The following is a 14,878-nucleotide window of genomic DNA, read 5'->3' as shown; positions in this document are numbered from 1 at the left end:
TCTCAGTAACTTACCCTATCACATATATTTCCAACAATTGGTATCAGAGCATTGTGGTTCTCAGGAAAGAAGTTTAACATCTTGAGCAATGATCAAAGGCTATGGAGATATTCAGACTTGACAAGGCTATTGACAATGAAAAGATGGATTTGGAATCAGCTATTGGAAAACTCAAGAAAAGAAAGGAGAAACTCTCTCAATCCTTGAAAAGAAGAAAATATCTTGTTGTGTAGATGAATGGCCAACTCTACATTGTAAAAATAATTGAAAACATTCATTTAGAAAAGAATTCAGATGCATCCAATGAAGCAATCAAAGAACTATTAGAAAAGAATGGTACACCTCAAGAAGAAGTAAGAAAGCTAAGAAGAGAGCAAGAAATTCAGTCAATAAGATTATGTGAAGTCATGGAAGAGAAAAACAAGATAAAAGAAGAGATAGAAGGAAAGAACAATGAAATTTAGCATCTATCCCTTCAGTAGGAAAACTTCATTAATCAACTCAACAATGAAAATGATAAAATCATGAATCTAAGATCAGAAAATGAAAGATTGCAGAATGACCTAAACATTGAAAGGAAAACCAATGAGAGGATGATCAGATCTCAAGCATACATGGATCAACTAAATGAGAAAATCTAATATAGACAAAAGGGAAAAGCAGGAATTGGATATATAGAAGAAGGTGAATCATCCAAACAAGGAGCTCAAAAGAATCAAAGACCTACTTGCAATCATTGTGATAAGATAGGTCATACATCAAACAAATGTTGGAGCACTGGGAAAGCTAAATTCAATGGAAAATGCTACAATTATAATCAACATGGTCATAGAACTAATGAATGCAAAGAGAAACCTAAGTTTGAAGGCAAATGTCACAAATGTAAGAAGCATGGCCACAAATACTTAGAATGCAAAACTAAGTTATTGAACCCAGCAAAACAGATTGTAAAAGCTATATTTGGTTGGGACAATAACACTTGGTGTAGATGTCATTACTGTGGAGAATTTGGACACATTGGAATGAATTGTGTAAAACATCACTTGAGGACAAGAGACACCACCAAAAGATGTTTTATTTGTATAGAACTTGGTCATCTTGCCAAGAACTATATGAATACTAGAAGAATTGAAGATGAAAAGAAAGCCAAGGTTGATAACATCAAAAAGCAGATGAGATAGCAATAGATTCCAAAATCTTCTGAGAATGTAAGTCTGAGCAATGATGAACATGTCACTCAAGAATTGGGTGACTTAAGCATTTCTACTTGATCTCTCACAAGTGTACTAGAACTAGGATTCTGAAGTAGACATCTTACATCAGTTCTAGTTAGCTGAATGAAGGATCCATATCAACATTCAAGATGCAAAGGGATCACTGAGAATTCAAGAAGATGCTAGTCATTACCAAGCAAGGTCTGGTTGCAGACCTTATCGAGTAAGGTCAGATTGCAAGACCTTACCGAGCAAGGTCGAGAGTAACTCGTTATTGTGTGAAAATCAAGTCATGGATGACTCTGCCAAGCATTCAATGTAGGCCAAGTGGAAGAAAATCGATCATTTGAGTGAACAATCGTATTAGGCATTTATGACGATTGAAAGGCAAATTTTGATAAAAAGGAAAAATCAAATTCATTTGACATCGCAAATTTTCAAGAACTATTTGTGTAGAGAAATTTCTGAGCATCTGAGCAATCTGAACAAATTACTGTTGAAGATTTTTGCATCTTTGAAAACCCTACCAAGAAAATGGTGTACTCTAGTAGCAAGATCAAGAAAGGGTTAGAGATATTAGTTCAAGGAGTGGAATGGAAGGCACCATACTTTAAGTTGAGTCCAACTATCACGGAAATCCTAGATCCAAGTAGAGCTCAATCACAAATTCTATCTAAGGTACTATTAATTAATGATATTCGTTCACATTTTTGATATGCTATTCAAGATATTGGAACCCTGGAGAAATTATGTGTGAATGGTGTGTTAAAATCGGAGCATCAACACCTTGAAGCAAAAGGTTTGACTCACATTCCTCACATGCCACAAGACTTTCAAAATAAATGGATGAGATTTATTCTCAATCGTGTGCATAATGGTCAATTGTGGTTGGAGCAACCTATTGTGATAACAAAGAAAATAATCCATTAGTTTACATGACTTCCAATGCTAACCAAGGCAAAGATGACCAAAACCCTAAGTCGGGTCGAGCTAGACAAGAAAATGCTTGTTCAGTGGGATGGAAGGGGAATGAAGATCTGTTGTGCTACGGACATGGAATTGAAGTTTGGGATACATGTCATTGCACATAAAATATATAGCTCAAGCAGACTCAACAATGTATCATGTGAAGTTGTGGATCTCGCATACAAAGTGGTCAAGAATAACATGTCACTTGACCTTGCCGAGTTGATGTTGAATTAGTTCAACAAAAATATGGAGAGTATAAGAACTTCAAAGAACAATCCTTGTAAGTTCGGTTCACTCTTAACTTGTCTATTTTTCTATGTGCAAAGGTTTTTCCCATCTAAAGGTACAGTTGTATGGAGGAAGAATGTACCTATTCTTTACAAATTAATAAGTGTATAGGTAAAATGGGAGAAAACTATGTTAGTGTAATAGATAACTACTTTGATGCTTTTAAGGACAAGATGAATATTAGATTCAGGATCCCTAAGAAACTTGTAGATGACTACAAAGATGATATTTGTTTCATGGTTGATAGTGATAAAGTCTATATACAAGTAGTTAGACCAAGAACTATATAGGTCAAGCCTCTAGGTTATGAGGTTAATATTGATGAAACTAAGGACATTATTGAAGCACTGGTAAATGAGCCTATTGACCCAAAAGTTGCATACTTTGGCACTTATGATGAAGAAAAGGAAAGAATAGAATTAGAAATAAAACTCCTTCAAGCGGTGAACAAAGGAAAGAAGAGGATTGCAAAATTGAAAACTAGCTCCACTCTTCTATTGACTGAAGGTAAAGGTGATGACATTAAGGAAGATGAAGTAGAAGATGAAGAGAAGTTAGAGGAAGAAGAGCCAGTAAAGAAGAAAGATAAGGTTATTATAACCAAACCTGCAAAATCATCTACTACTATGTTCACAAGGAGGGCATCTAGGAAGAAACAAGGTGGAGATGTAATCTTCAAAAAGCCATCACCTTCATTCCAAGAAAAGTTGAAGGAAATCGACACTAGAGCCAGTATGGAAAATTTCAAATCATTGAGGCATGAAATAAGAACTACAGAGGAGCAAAAGCAAATTGAAGACATGGTTATGTCTAAGATGGGCAAATGAGAATATTCTCCAAATCATCTTGTTCAACAAATTCTGAGTGAATTGATGGAGAAAGTTAAGCCAAGATGAGAACAAGCCAATAAAACTGCTAAAGACATTTATGAGAAAACCCTAAGGCAACTCATGTCAAGCTTGAATGACAAGGAAGTTAAAGAATCCTTAAAGAAGAATGAAGAAAATTTTACCTTGAAGTTTAACACTTGTCTAATATTAATCAATGACATTTTACATGTAGTGAAGAATGATACCAACACATGGAAAAACATCTATAATCTTCATAAGAAGAGTGATTTTGTTGTTAATGTTAGTGACAAGGATGATGATGGTGTTGATAATGACAAGGAAGAAGAAGGAAATAATGATGAATAGGAAACAAATTATGATAATATACATGATGAGGAACATGAATAGGGACAAGAAGCTACCAAGGAAGATCTACCTAAAGTTTAGAACATTGAGGAGACCAACCTTGAGAAAATTGCAGCAACGATCATAGCCTCACTTCCTCATTCTTCGAGTGAAGCATTGAATACATCAAGCTTAGAGAAAGCCACTACAAAATTGATTGTGTCAAACATTGCAAGTACAAGCACTCAATCAAATTTTGCACCTATTTAGCTCAGTACTTCACTGATAGAAGTGATAAGCACTTCATCTACCAAGCAATCACCACTTCCTCCTCCATCAGTTTTGGTTACACAAGGTATTTCTTCAATAAGTGATGTATCTAGTTTTTTCTACCAGTCCTACTATTTCTACCATTGTTTCCATTCTGAGCATGTAATTAATAAGTACAAGGACAATTGAGACCAAGCCTCAACCAAGTACAAAATTTTTGAGTAAAGGCAAAGAGAAGGAAGAGGAAATTGATCTTGATGAGGAGATTGTTATTCTAAATTGGGATATCTCCAATTTTAATCCTAATCAGATGCATATATTTGGAGATCTACTTTAGAAGAAATCTAAGCAGCAGAGGCTTAGAGAAGAAAGAAATAAAGAATTTCAAGTGCTTGAAGATGCTAAGAACATTCTTGTAGAAGCACTCAGGACAAAGGTTGACACTTCTCGACCAATTTGGGTTCAGTTAGCAAAGGTAGTCCAGAAATTCAATGAAGATTTGAATGGACAAGAGAAATTGTTGCAAAGAGCTGAGAAGAAATTTGAGAATAAATTTTTGGAGCTAATTGCACAGAAGATTGCAATTCATCAAGTAGACTTGTCTACTATTCTAAGCTCATTTGAGACCTCTTGCAACAATGTGACTTTATTATTCGGTAAACTTTGTGATACTTCAAATTTTACCAAAGAAATTAAAGATAAACTTTGTAAAATTGATGAAGATCTGAAGGCAAGTGCACAACAGTTGCAACTTGATCTGAGTTATAGCTCTACCCACTATACAAAGATCAAATTCTTAACTGATATGCAAGCAGAATTACTAAGAGAAGAAGTCAGGATAAGAGCTACACTAGTAGATATATAGGGCATGATTCTCCCAAACATGGATGCATTGCAAAAATATATTGGACATGTTAAAACCCTCATCCATGGGAACAACTTCTCAATTACACATTCACATGATAGAACTTTCAGTAGAAGTTCAAGTTGCATTGCACACATGTAAGGTGTTGCAATAAAATTGGGACAAGACAATGGCATTGATTCTAAAAGTACATTCAGATTTCTTGTCACATTTTGCCATTACTATATAGTATATAGAATGCATCTTTGGAATTAATGTCAAAAAGGGTGTGCAGATGTACATTGTAAAGGGGAGAAGATATAATATAAGATGTACATAAAGGGGGAGAAAATGTATATATTATATGTAAAAAATGAGAAGATGTGAAAAGATGTAAAGTATATTGTATAGATGTATGGGGAAGCAACATCATATTATATACATGTATAGATATATAGAGAAACATCTCTTATAAAAGCAATTTTGAAAAATCTAAAAAACAGAGTACTCTACTGAGTTGGAGACACAAGATGTAGAATAAAAGTGTTTGAAACTTTTTGAAATTTTGTTTTGATTGATAAGTGTTTTTGTCACTAATGCCAAAGGGGGAGATTGTTGACATTACAGTCAAGTTTGTTATTAGTGACACACACTTACTCAAGCAGTTAGTATCTATTGAGCATATTATATAGTTAACAATATTAACCAAGCACTTTAGACTTTACCGAGTTCTATAGTTTCTACCGAGTTCAAGGAACAATATTTAGTTTGCGTCGAATAGTCTCCACCAAGATGGTGATCAACAATGTAAACTGAGCTTCATAAGGTTTACCGAGTTCCTCAGTGCAAACTGAGTTGTGCAGTGCTTACCGAGTTCACAGTTACAATGATGTGAATCTAGTGTTGACTGAGCCACTCAATGTTAACCAAGTGATTTAGTTTATACCGAGCTCGTTGTGATAGCATTGCCCGAGCTATGTAGTGTGAATCAAGTGATTCAGTTTATATGTCAAGTTTTGCAGTATTCACCGTGTCACTAGTGCAAGCTGAGTTTAGACTACTTGGAAGTGATAAGTATGGACCATGCTTCTACGTCTATCAAATGTATGACAATGTCAAGCATTGACAGTGGATGTCGAGTATCAAAACCTCACTGAGTTAGTCTTTAGAACCCGAGTTCCTGTAGTTGGGCCGATTTTGTGTATTTTGTGTAAACTTGTATTGTAGCTGACTTTGTTGAATTATAATTTGGATTGGTATATATGTAATATTTTGTATCACATCTGAAAAAGAAGTATGAATGGAATGTAACTAGCAGAGAAGAGAAAAAGTGTGAAATATAAAGGCTACAACAGTATAAGGAGTAGTAAAGATTTATCTATCACGAGGTGATCATTACACTCAAAGGAATCTCATTCAACAAAACAAGTTGCAGATAAGAGATTGGCCACTATTTCATCCTAATAGGTGGATCAGTTAAATCCTTTCACAAGGTAGACTTAACAGTCTTTTGTAAATCTCTTTACTGAGTGCATACTTTGTTGTATGTTTGTAAACCCTTTTACAAGGTGGACCTAGCAATTCTCATTGCTCCTAATAGGGCAAGTCATTAGAAGTGATCATTGTAAGCCCTAATAGATCAACTTTATACTGGAGTATTAAAGCTTATGGGTATTATCCCCACCCCAGTTTTACTTTCTATTTAGAAGGTTTCTGGGTCACCATATTATGTGTCAAAGTGTTATGAATGTTTTAATGCTTTCAGTTTTTCATGCATGCAATTAGATCATAATACACATGAAGGATTAATTGGTAATAAAGGATTAAGCTTTATTGGTTACTGATTCACCCCTTCCCTCTCAGTAACTTACCCTATCACATATATTTCCAACAACAATAACCAATGAATAAGTGGAACACCCTTTTCTATGTAGGTCTCACAAAAATAAATAAATAAAATCTTAATCAATCGATTACAAACATTAGAATTGCAAGGTGGATACACATATCTTGTCATATATATGAGCATATCAAACCCTTAAATAAATATAGAGCAATGAAGCATGAAGATGGTAAATAGGTTTTGGATCTAAAATAAGTCATGAAATCATATAATATGGATCTTAAATGCCTAATGATAATAAGAAACAATTAATAGGAGTGTGGGTTTTCTAGGAACATATCATAAATCTAAAGTAAATTAACTTTGTTAGAAATAGTCTAGACTAATTTGATAAGGCAATATAGAATATACGAATTAATCTAGCTTTAATAATGGTAGCTAGGATTAGTATATTTGATAATTTGTAATGATTAATTTTTTATAGTAAATCTGAAGGATAAAGATGCTTGGATCTATGACCAAAGAATATGTGCTAGTGATGAAGATTCTAGATTCAAATAAGAATCTGCTAAAAAAAGACAACCTCTATATTAGTGAACACCTTAGAACTTATGTTATATTCATGTCGTATTGGAGGTAAAGTTTGTATGTTTGGGTCATGTTTGTGGTAACAAATCATCTTTTTGTCCAAACTTAACCAGGTACATATGTATAACTTTACTCCACTATTTACTTGAATGATTTTATCTTATTGAGCTCTTTCTCAATATCTAAGAGTTACCAATATATAAATAGCTTAATAGGTTGTCATAGTATTACTCATAGATTCATGGTCATAGGTCAACTTGTAGAAATGTATATAGAATATGAAAACAACAATCTTGAAATAAGTATACATTCTTAGAATGCTCGTGGGAATCTATGTTGTATTCATTGTCTTAATACAAGTATAAATGAATACATTGAATGCTTTTAAAGACTAGTACATAATATCGAATTATGTAAAAATTAAAAATGATTAAATAGATATTTGTCCTAAATTTAAAAGTAAGAAATTATCTATCACTATAAGAATGTCCTCGTGACCATAAACTAGTCTAAAAATTTGTGAATGAAAATATCAGTAAACAAGGAAAATAGGCCAATGCATAGGTTTGTGGAAACAAATAGAGGAAAGTAAGTGATAAGCATTGTATAAACATATGGATTGGAGTACTGCATCAGATTTTAGCTAGGAATTCATAAATTTATTTCCTAAACGACAAAGGTGACGACAAACATTGAGCAACCATTCACATGATACATCTCAATGTCCAAAAAAATAACTCAGTCCCTTTCTTACTTCAAACTATAATCAAACCATAGAAGAAAATAGGTCTTTTAACCCTACACTGAGTAATTCTTCCCCAAACAAGCGTTTTGAGTCTTCTTAAGATCAGAGATTTCCCCAAAAAAAAAACCCAAATCGATTATTTAATATTTAGAAGTACATTACTATGTGATTAACTGCCAGGAGAAAAAACAAACAAGACAACCTATTAAGTTCAGTATTTTACCAGTTTAATCTGTAAACTAGTAACAGTTTTCCACCATCCTTTCCATACTAACATGTTTTGGTACAGGTGTTTATGTCGGGATTAATAACCGTCCACCACCATTTTTCCTGTTTTATGAATTGTGTAAAGCTCAAGCGTACACCCAACCTGATGAGCCTAGAATTGACTAGGAAAGAGCTTACACAGTAGGCACATAATTTTGTATTCCTCGCATCTAAAATCAAAGCAGTAATAGAGTTTGTAGATCAACCATCCTGTAATTTAAATCCGAACAGTCAATTAGCTAAACAAATCATGCTTACAATTCAATGCAGCGAATCGAAAGACCAAAATTCAGAAAACAACATGTAAACAGAGAATTATTTGAGGTCAAATCATACACTGTAGAGCTCAGCTATTGTGTAGAGACTAGGCTTCCATCCTGAAGAGCTGGAAATTTGTCCTCCTTTTGTACTGCCATTAGACTGAATCAACAATGGAGTCGCAACATTTTCAAGAAGCCCTGCATTTATATTTCGCTCAACTTGTGGTTGGGAAACGAAAGAAGCTGAATCTTCCGCCTTGGTTTTCGACTTCATTGAAATCGACATTTCCCCCTTTCCTGATCCTCCCTTTTGTCGCAGAGAATACGATTTAAGCTTTTGAGAAGGGGGCACGTTAGTGAAAGAGAGAGGCAAGGGAACCAGATAATAAAAACAAGAAGGCCGAAGCTTGGCGTGGGGAGGCAAAGGGCGTGCTAAGAGAAGCCCCAGACGCCTCACAGATCTGGCATCGAAAATCCCATAATTTCTGTATTCATCGCACCAAATTATGTCTTTCGCATACAGAGGAGGTTCAAGCCGTAACATTTTCCCGTCTGCTTTCAAAAGCTTTATGTCTCCTGCACTGCTTACACATCCCCCCATTTCTATCCGCCCTGCCTCACTTCTCTGCAAATATTTAGGCCCGAAGCCAGTAAGATTTCAGATTTCTCTGGCCTAGAATTAAGGATTGATGTGGTCAGGATCGGACCAGGGGATTCAAAGGCGTAATACTAATCGGATTTTTCTGATCCCGCCAAATTTATTTGGATATAATCTTACCCTTACCCTCATCTTTTACAGGATCAAGCGAATACAAGAAGTAAAACCTAGTGAACTTTCAAATGAATCAAACATTTCTGGATCTCAATTTCTATGAACTACACAATCTCAGTCCTAAACTGGTCTTTAAAGAGGAAGGTAAATGCCGATTCAGCCTACCTCTTACTGCAATCCACGATCCAACAGAAAGAGAAGCCTCACTACGCCGAACTCTGGTTCTGGCATTTCGTCTGTATGGCTTGAAAGGGGTGGGAAGAATATTTGCTCTGCTCTTCCTTTACTTTACGTAGCTATTGGCGTATATATATATGTCTGTAAAGCAGCTCTGTGGAGAAGAATATAAAGTAGTTTGGGGCCCCTCCCATTCGACAAAGTCGAGTACATGCGATTTGTTTTTGGCTCTTCTTCTTCTCATTCTAGAATTTCATGATTTTTCGCTTTTTCTTTTTGTTTTGATTGAACACAACATTCGTTCCAAACGAACTATTTAAAGGCGGCATTTTTGTTATATGGCATTTTCTGTTTGGTTTTGCGTTGCGTGTAAAGAATAGTTTGATTTGGTTATATATCGAGGAAGAACAAATAGCCTTATGTGAAGTCGGATTCTTTTTTTCTTCTTTATTTGTCTATTCATTTATATTTTCACGCTTGTGTCTATATTTTATGTATGTGTATTATGTTCCTTTATCTATTCATTCTACTCATTAATTTTTTATTGATATTTCAAAAAATTATCTTAATGAACAAAAAATTGTTGTTCATCATATTGGTCATAATTTTAGAATTGCAACTTCTTACGTATCTTGTAAATAGAAGGACAAAATATTAGTAGGGTTTCTTTCAAAATTTTACAAATTAATCATATGCATGCAAAATTAGTGTCATGTTCATAGATTCAATCATTGATGTTTTGAGACTCAAATTTAAGAAATTGATCAATTATTTCTCATTACTTCCTTCCTAGAACTAGCTAAACATACTTTTGTATGGTTTATTGCTATATCCTTGTATTTAAAGTCATTCAATGACATTCATTTGATTATCCAATAAGCACAAGAAGAAAACCATTCAAATAACTTACATTTGTGCATCAAAATAAACTTAGTCTAACATAACAAACATATTCCCTCGTAAAGTTAAATTCCACTAACATGTTGCACTTTAGACTTACAAGGAAAAAATTGAACGATGTTTTTGCCTTGACATTTTTTGATTAGAAATGTCTCAATTGAACCATGTGGCAACTATGTGGCACAAGCAAGTTTACTTGAATTTTTAATTCAAAATTCACCATAGAAATAGAAACTATAAATTATTTCTAATGCTAACAATTTCATTTGGAATGGGTGAAAACTATCTAGGTGGCAATCCAACCCCACTTTTGGGGTGAATTCAATAAAAAATAAATTCTAACTTTGAATTTCTCAAAGTTTTTTTCATAAGATCGGAAACACCTTTTTGATGAACTCAAAGTCTTGAATTTGACAAATAATTTTTAGTATTAGATTTTTTTAAATTTATTGCAAGTATGTCATTAGAATCAAACATAAGGCTAATAATCTTTTATATAGGTCAAAAGTAATTTGAAATTGTTAGGAACATGAGAATGGTTATATGACCATTGAGAAAGTGTGAGGAAACTATGGAAGGAAATGAATATAGTGTTGACAATTAAAAATATCTTGAAGCAAACAACTAGGTAGATCATTTTGAATATGAAGAGGCCCTTAAGTTGTTATATATTTGGCTTGATGTGTGCAAAAGTAGTGCCTCTATCACTTCTTTTGAGGAGCTTCACAATGTGAATGCTCTAGTATCATTGAGGCTCTACAAGGTAAAACCTCTCATGGTACCTTTGGTTAGGGATTTAACGTACCTTTATCCTCTTATTTAATCATACAAAATTGATTTTACTTTTTAATGCTTTCCAAAAGATTTAGCTGTGTAGCATCTCAATCTATCAAGCATGAAGTCCTTTGTCTTTTGGTGGTAGTTCTTTTAGCTGGTGTATCTGAGGTATCACATTTGAATATCTCAATGGGTCCACGACTAGGCACTAAGGTATGGCCTAGTTTCATGTGGCTCCAATTACAAAAGGATACATCTTGTCCCTTTCTATGCTTTCTCAAGAGTCTCTCTCTCCGGTTTCTTCTCCTGGAAATAGCCTTCCTCTTAATATCTCAAGATTATAAACAATGTTATTAAAGATCAAAAAACTCAGTTGGTGAATCCTCTCACAAGGAAATCTTAGGAGGGGGACTTATGTCTTATGTGGATAGCTTCATATCTTGGGTGAGAAGTATTTGGTCAAAGACTCGTTAGAGATTTTTGTTTTATTGAACAAATTCTAACTTATCTCTTTCTTTCGACATGAAGACTATCTTTAAACCCTAAAGGGTTATTTGCAGTTTCCAAGAGAATCATAAGAAGACAAGTTAATAATTAATTATGATGTTTTTATTAAAACTTTTTGAAAATATTAAAACATACTTTCTCGCGAACATAACTAGGTCAAAACTTCATGAAATTCAATTTTTTATCCTATAATATATGTGAAGCATAGAATGTGTAGTTCATCTTTTGGCTTTAAAAAATGTGTAACCATTTGAAAGTTATATATATTCCGCAATCAACCCATCAATTAGGACTTTAGTCATAATGCATGTATAAATTAATATTAATTATATATATTAAATTCAAAACAAGGTTTAATTTATATTGGTAGAAAGTTGACAATTTTCCTAATAAACCCTTTTCACTTCTATCAAATTTAGATAAGAAAAAAACATCATCATCCATATGGGTGAAGTTTGGAAAACTAAGGAGACAATTAAAAAAACATCTTTGTGTTAACTTTTGAAGTTTGGTATCCCCAAGCCAAGCCCCAAAGAAATTATAGGGGAAATCTCAGGGCTACTAATTCTACCAGAGAAAGTGAATATCTTATCCCAACGAATATAAATTATAAATACATATTTTTTCAACTAAAAAAAAATAGTATTTATGATTTTTCCTATTATAATTAATGTGGTTTATCAACTAGATATTTATATAATTAATTAGTTAGCCTACAAAATATAATGAAGTATAATAGATCATATGTAATTATGTATACTATAGTACAAATATAATTAATGATATAGATATATATTATTTGATATTAGTACACACTATATGTTGGGATACTTTAGAATAACTGGGGGGGTGGGGAGTTGAATCAGTTATCCAAGGTCCAAATAAAACTTTCCAATACCTCAACTTATACTTATGCATGCATTGATCATTCAATATCTTAAACATATGCATATTGTTGTCCTAGGTCAAAATAACTTTTTAGTAATGTAAACATGTAATACCACAAAATCAATCACACATTTTGACACAAGGATTTTACATGGAAACCAAATTTGGGAAAAAACACTAGTAACATGCTACCAATTTTTACTCTTATGAAGTGAGCCCTATGAGGAGCCAACCATGTTGAAGGTTACAATGCACACTATTAAATGTGACCTGGTTAAAAGATTTCAATGACCTTGTTAGGAGTGAGCCTTGTTAGAGGACTTTAGAACATTCCATTAGAATATCACCCTATTAAAGGATTTACTAATGACTATTAGGTCAACCTTAGTCTAAAGGATTTACCCAGACTGATACAATTGTTAGAGAGTAACAACAGGACCTAATCTGATAATAAAATAACTCGCTTGCAAATTACAAATCTCACATTCAGTCCTCCATTCTACCTGGCATTCATCCTCTTCATCTTTGACAGCTTGTTCACCCTTCAAGAATTCATAACCTTAAGCTTTCTTTCTTTGTATGTCAACTGTAAACTCTTCTATTTGGCCACCATATGAAGCAACACCCTAGACTTCTTGTCTTTCTCAGGTTCTCACACATGACACTAGTTTCTTATGGCTCGTTATCTCCTTATATAGAGATTTTAGGTCTTTTGTTGCTTAACCATAATTGTCCATTCTAGGGTTAGATCAAATTCATTGAATCTACCCATCTTTCCATTTTATTCCCTTCTAGAAACTTCCTCTACAATCCTCTTTGAATTTCTCAAAATGGTTTATCTTGAAATCTGTGCCACCAACTCATCATAGTTATCTTCCACATGCTTCACACTATTCAAGAAATCAACTTTTTCAGCTCAGATTCATTAAATCTTCGATCTAACACATTTTACTAGCACTAGACAATGACACTTTGTTTGCTCGACAAACACTATCTTTTGATGCTCAACCAACATTGGGTCGCTCGACATCCACTAAGTCTTTATTGGTGCTCGGCACATATTAGACTTTCTTCATTTGGCACCAACTAATTTCTCTTTTCTTAGCACATACTAAACTTACTACTCAACTTCAACTAATTTTTTACTCGGCCTACACTAACTTTTCTTGGCTTGCATTGTTTGTCTGGTCAAGCTTGGCAGACATATTTCTTTACTTAGCATTCTTCAATTCTTTGCTCAAGTATCCTTTCATTATAGCCTTGAGTAGATAAAAAATACACTCTATCATTAATGTCTTGCTTGGTCTTAGTGCTCCTTTTATACACCAAATAACTCAACCTTTATTTAGGTTCTCTTGTTATCCTTTCTTTTCAAATTCTCTTCATCAATCAAACAAATGATAGCATTCAAACCAAAGTAAGAAATTTGTTGAAAAGAGATTGTTTTGAAGTGTAGAACCTATAATGGAACAATCATTATTTTTTCAATGATGTCAAACGTACTACTTGCTGGTGAGACAATTGCTTTTTGGTCTAAATGCTATCATTTGGTTGATTTAAGGACTTCTTTAATTACAGTCTTAGTACTACAGTATGATCTAGATGCCAACATCTGATTTTAAATGATATTCCCCAATTTGTAAGCCTCTATGTCCAAAATCTCAACTCTCGAGTGGTTAAAATTCTTCTAAGAGAACAGAGCTTTGATACCAATTGTTGGAAGTTTATTAGGAAAGTGATATACTGAGAGGGGGGTGAATCAAGATCACTAAAACATTTATCTTTCAAAGAAAATAAAAAATTAATTGTATTCACCACTAGTTCATCTCATATCTAGATCATGAATAATATAACCTTAAAGTGCTAAAATAAATCTAGCAATTCATCACATCCATAAGCATAAATGTAAACACATAACACAAAATATTTTGGTTACCAAGAAACCCTCCAAGGTAAAGGTAAAACTATGGGGATGAAACCCAAAAATATTCACTACTACAGTAACAAAGTTTGCCTATTTGGGATACAAATGTGATCACTTATGATGATCTACCCCATAACGAGTCTACTCTATTAAGAGCTTTACAAGACTGTTAGGTCTACCTTGATTAAAGGATTTAAAACTCACAATGAAGTAAGAACTCTATTAGGAGATTTACTTAGGTCTGTTAGGACCACTCTGTTAAGATATTTACCTTAATTCACTTGCTAGAATGCATCAGTACCTAATCCTTCAGTTTGCACTTATAATTTAGATTATGGATCTTCTCTTTCCACTCTCTAATCTAATCTCATATTTGATCTATTTCTTCTCTTCTCTTCATTGCTCCACTCGATCACTATACTTTGTTCCTTCAAAACTTTGCTTGTGGTCTCCAAAACAAAATCCTTTCA

General features: G+C 33.6%; 1 protein-coding gene across 2 annotated transcripts; it reads right to left on the bottom strand.

The window, feature by feature from the left end:
• Window positions 1-8,045: 8,045 nt before the first annotated feature.
• Window positions 8,046-9,550, bottom strand: LOC149543090 (uncharacterized). 2 transcript variants are annotated; one of them, XM_089798000.1, is made up of 3 exons: window positions 9,401-9,550; window positions 8,540-9,136; window positions 8,046-8,413 (listed from the first exon to the last, which is right to left on the bottom strand). In XM_089798000.1, the coding sequence occupies exons 2-3, from the start codon at window positions 9,062-9,064 to the stop codon at window positions 8,405-8,407; spliced, it is 534 nt and encodes a 177-aa protein (XP_089654126.1). In that variant the 5' UTR covers window positions 9,065-9,136; window positions 9,401-9,550; the 3' UTR covers window positions 8,046-8,404. The 2 variants fall into 2 exon arrangements, with proteins under 2 accessions (XP_089654126.1, XP_089654127.1); XM_089798001.1 differs by having other exon boundaries at window positions 8,540-9,088; window positions 9,401-9,531.
• Between the last annotated feature and the right edge of the window lie 5,328 nt (window positions 9,551-14,878).

The sequence above is a fragment of the Cupressus sempervirens genome, chromosome 8, assembly GCF_028749045.1.
Source record: "Cupressus sempervirens isolate cs-2001-9-10 chromosome 8, ASM2874904v1, whole genome shotgun sequence".
NCBI classification, from domain to species: Eukaryota; Viridiplantae; Streptophyta; class Pinopsida; order Cupressales; family Cupressaceae; genus Cupressus; species Cupressus sempervirens.
Note: the sequence above shows the minus strand (reverse complement) of the source record. Positions and strands in the feature narration are given on the sequence as shown.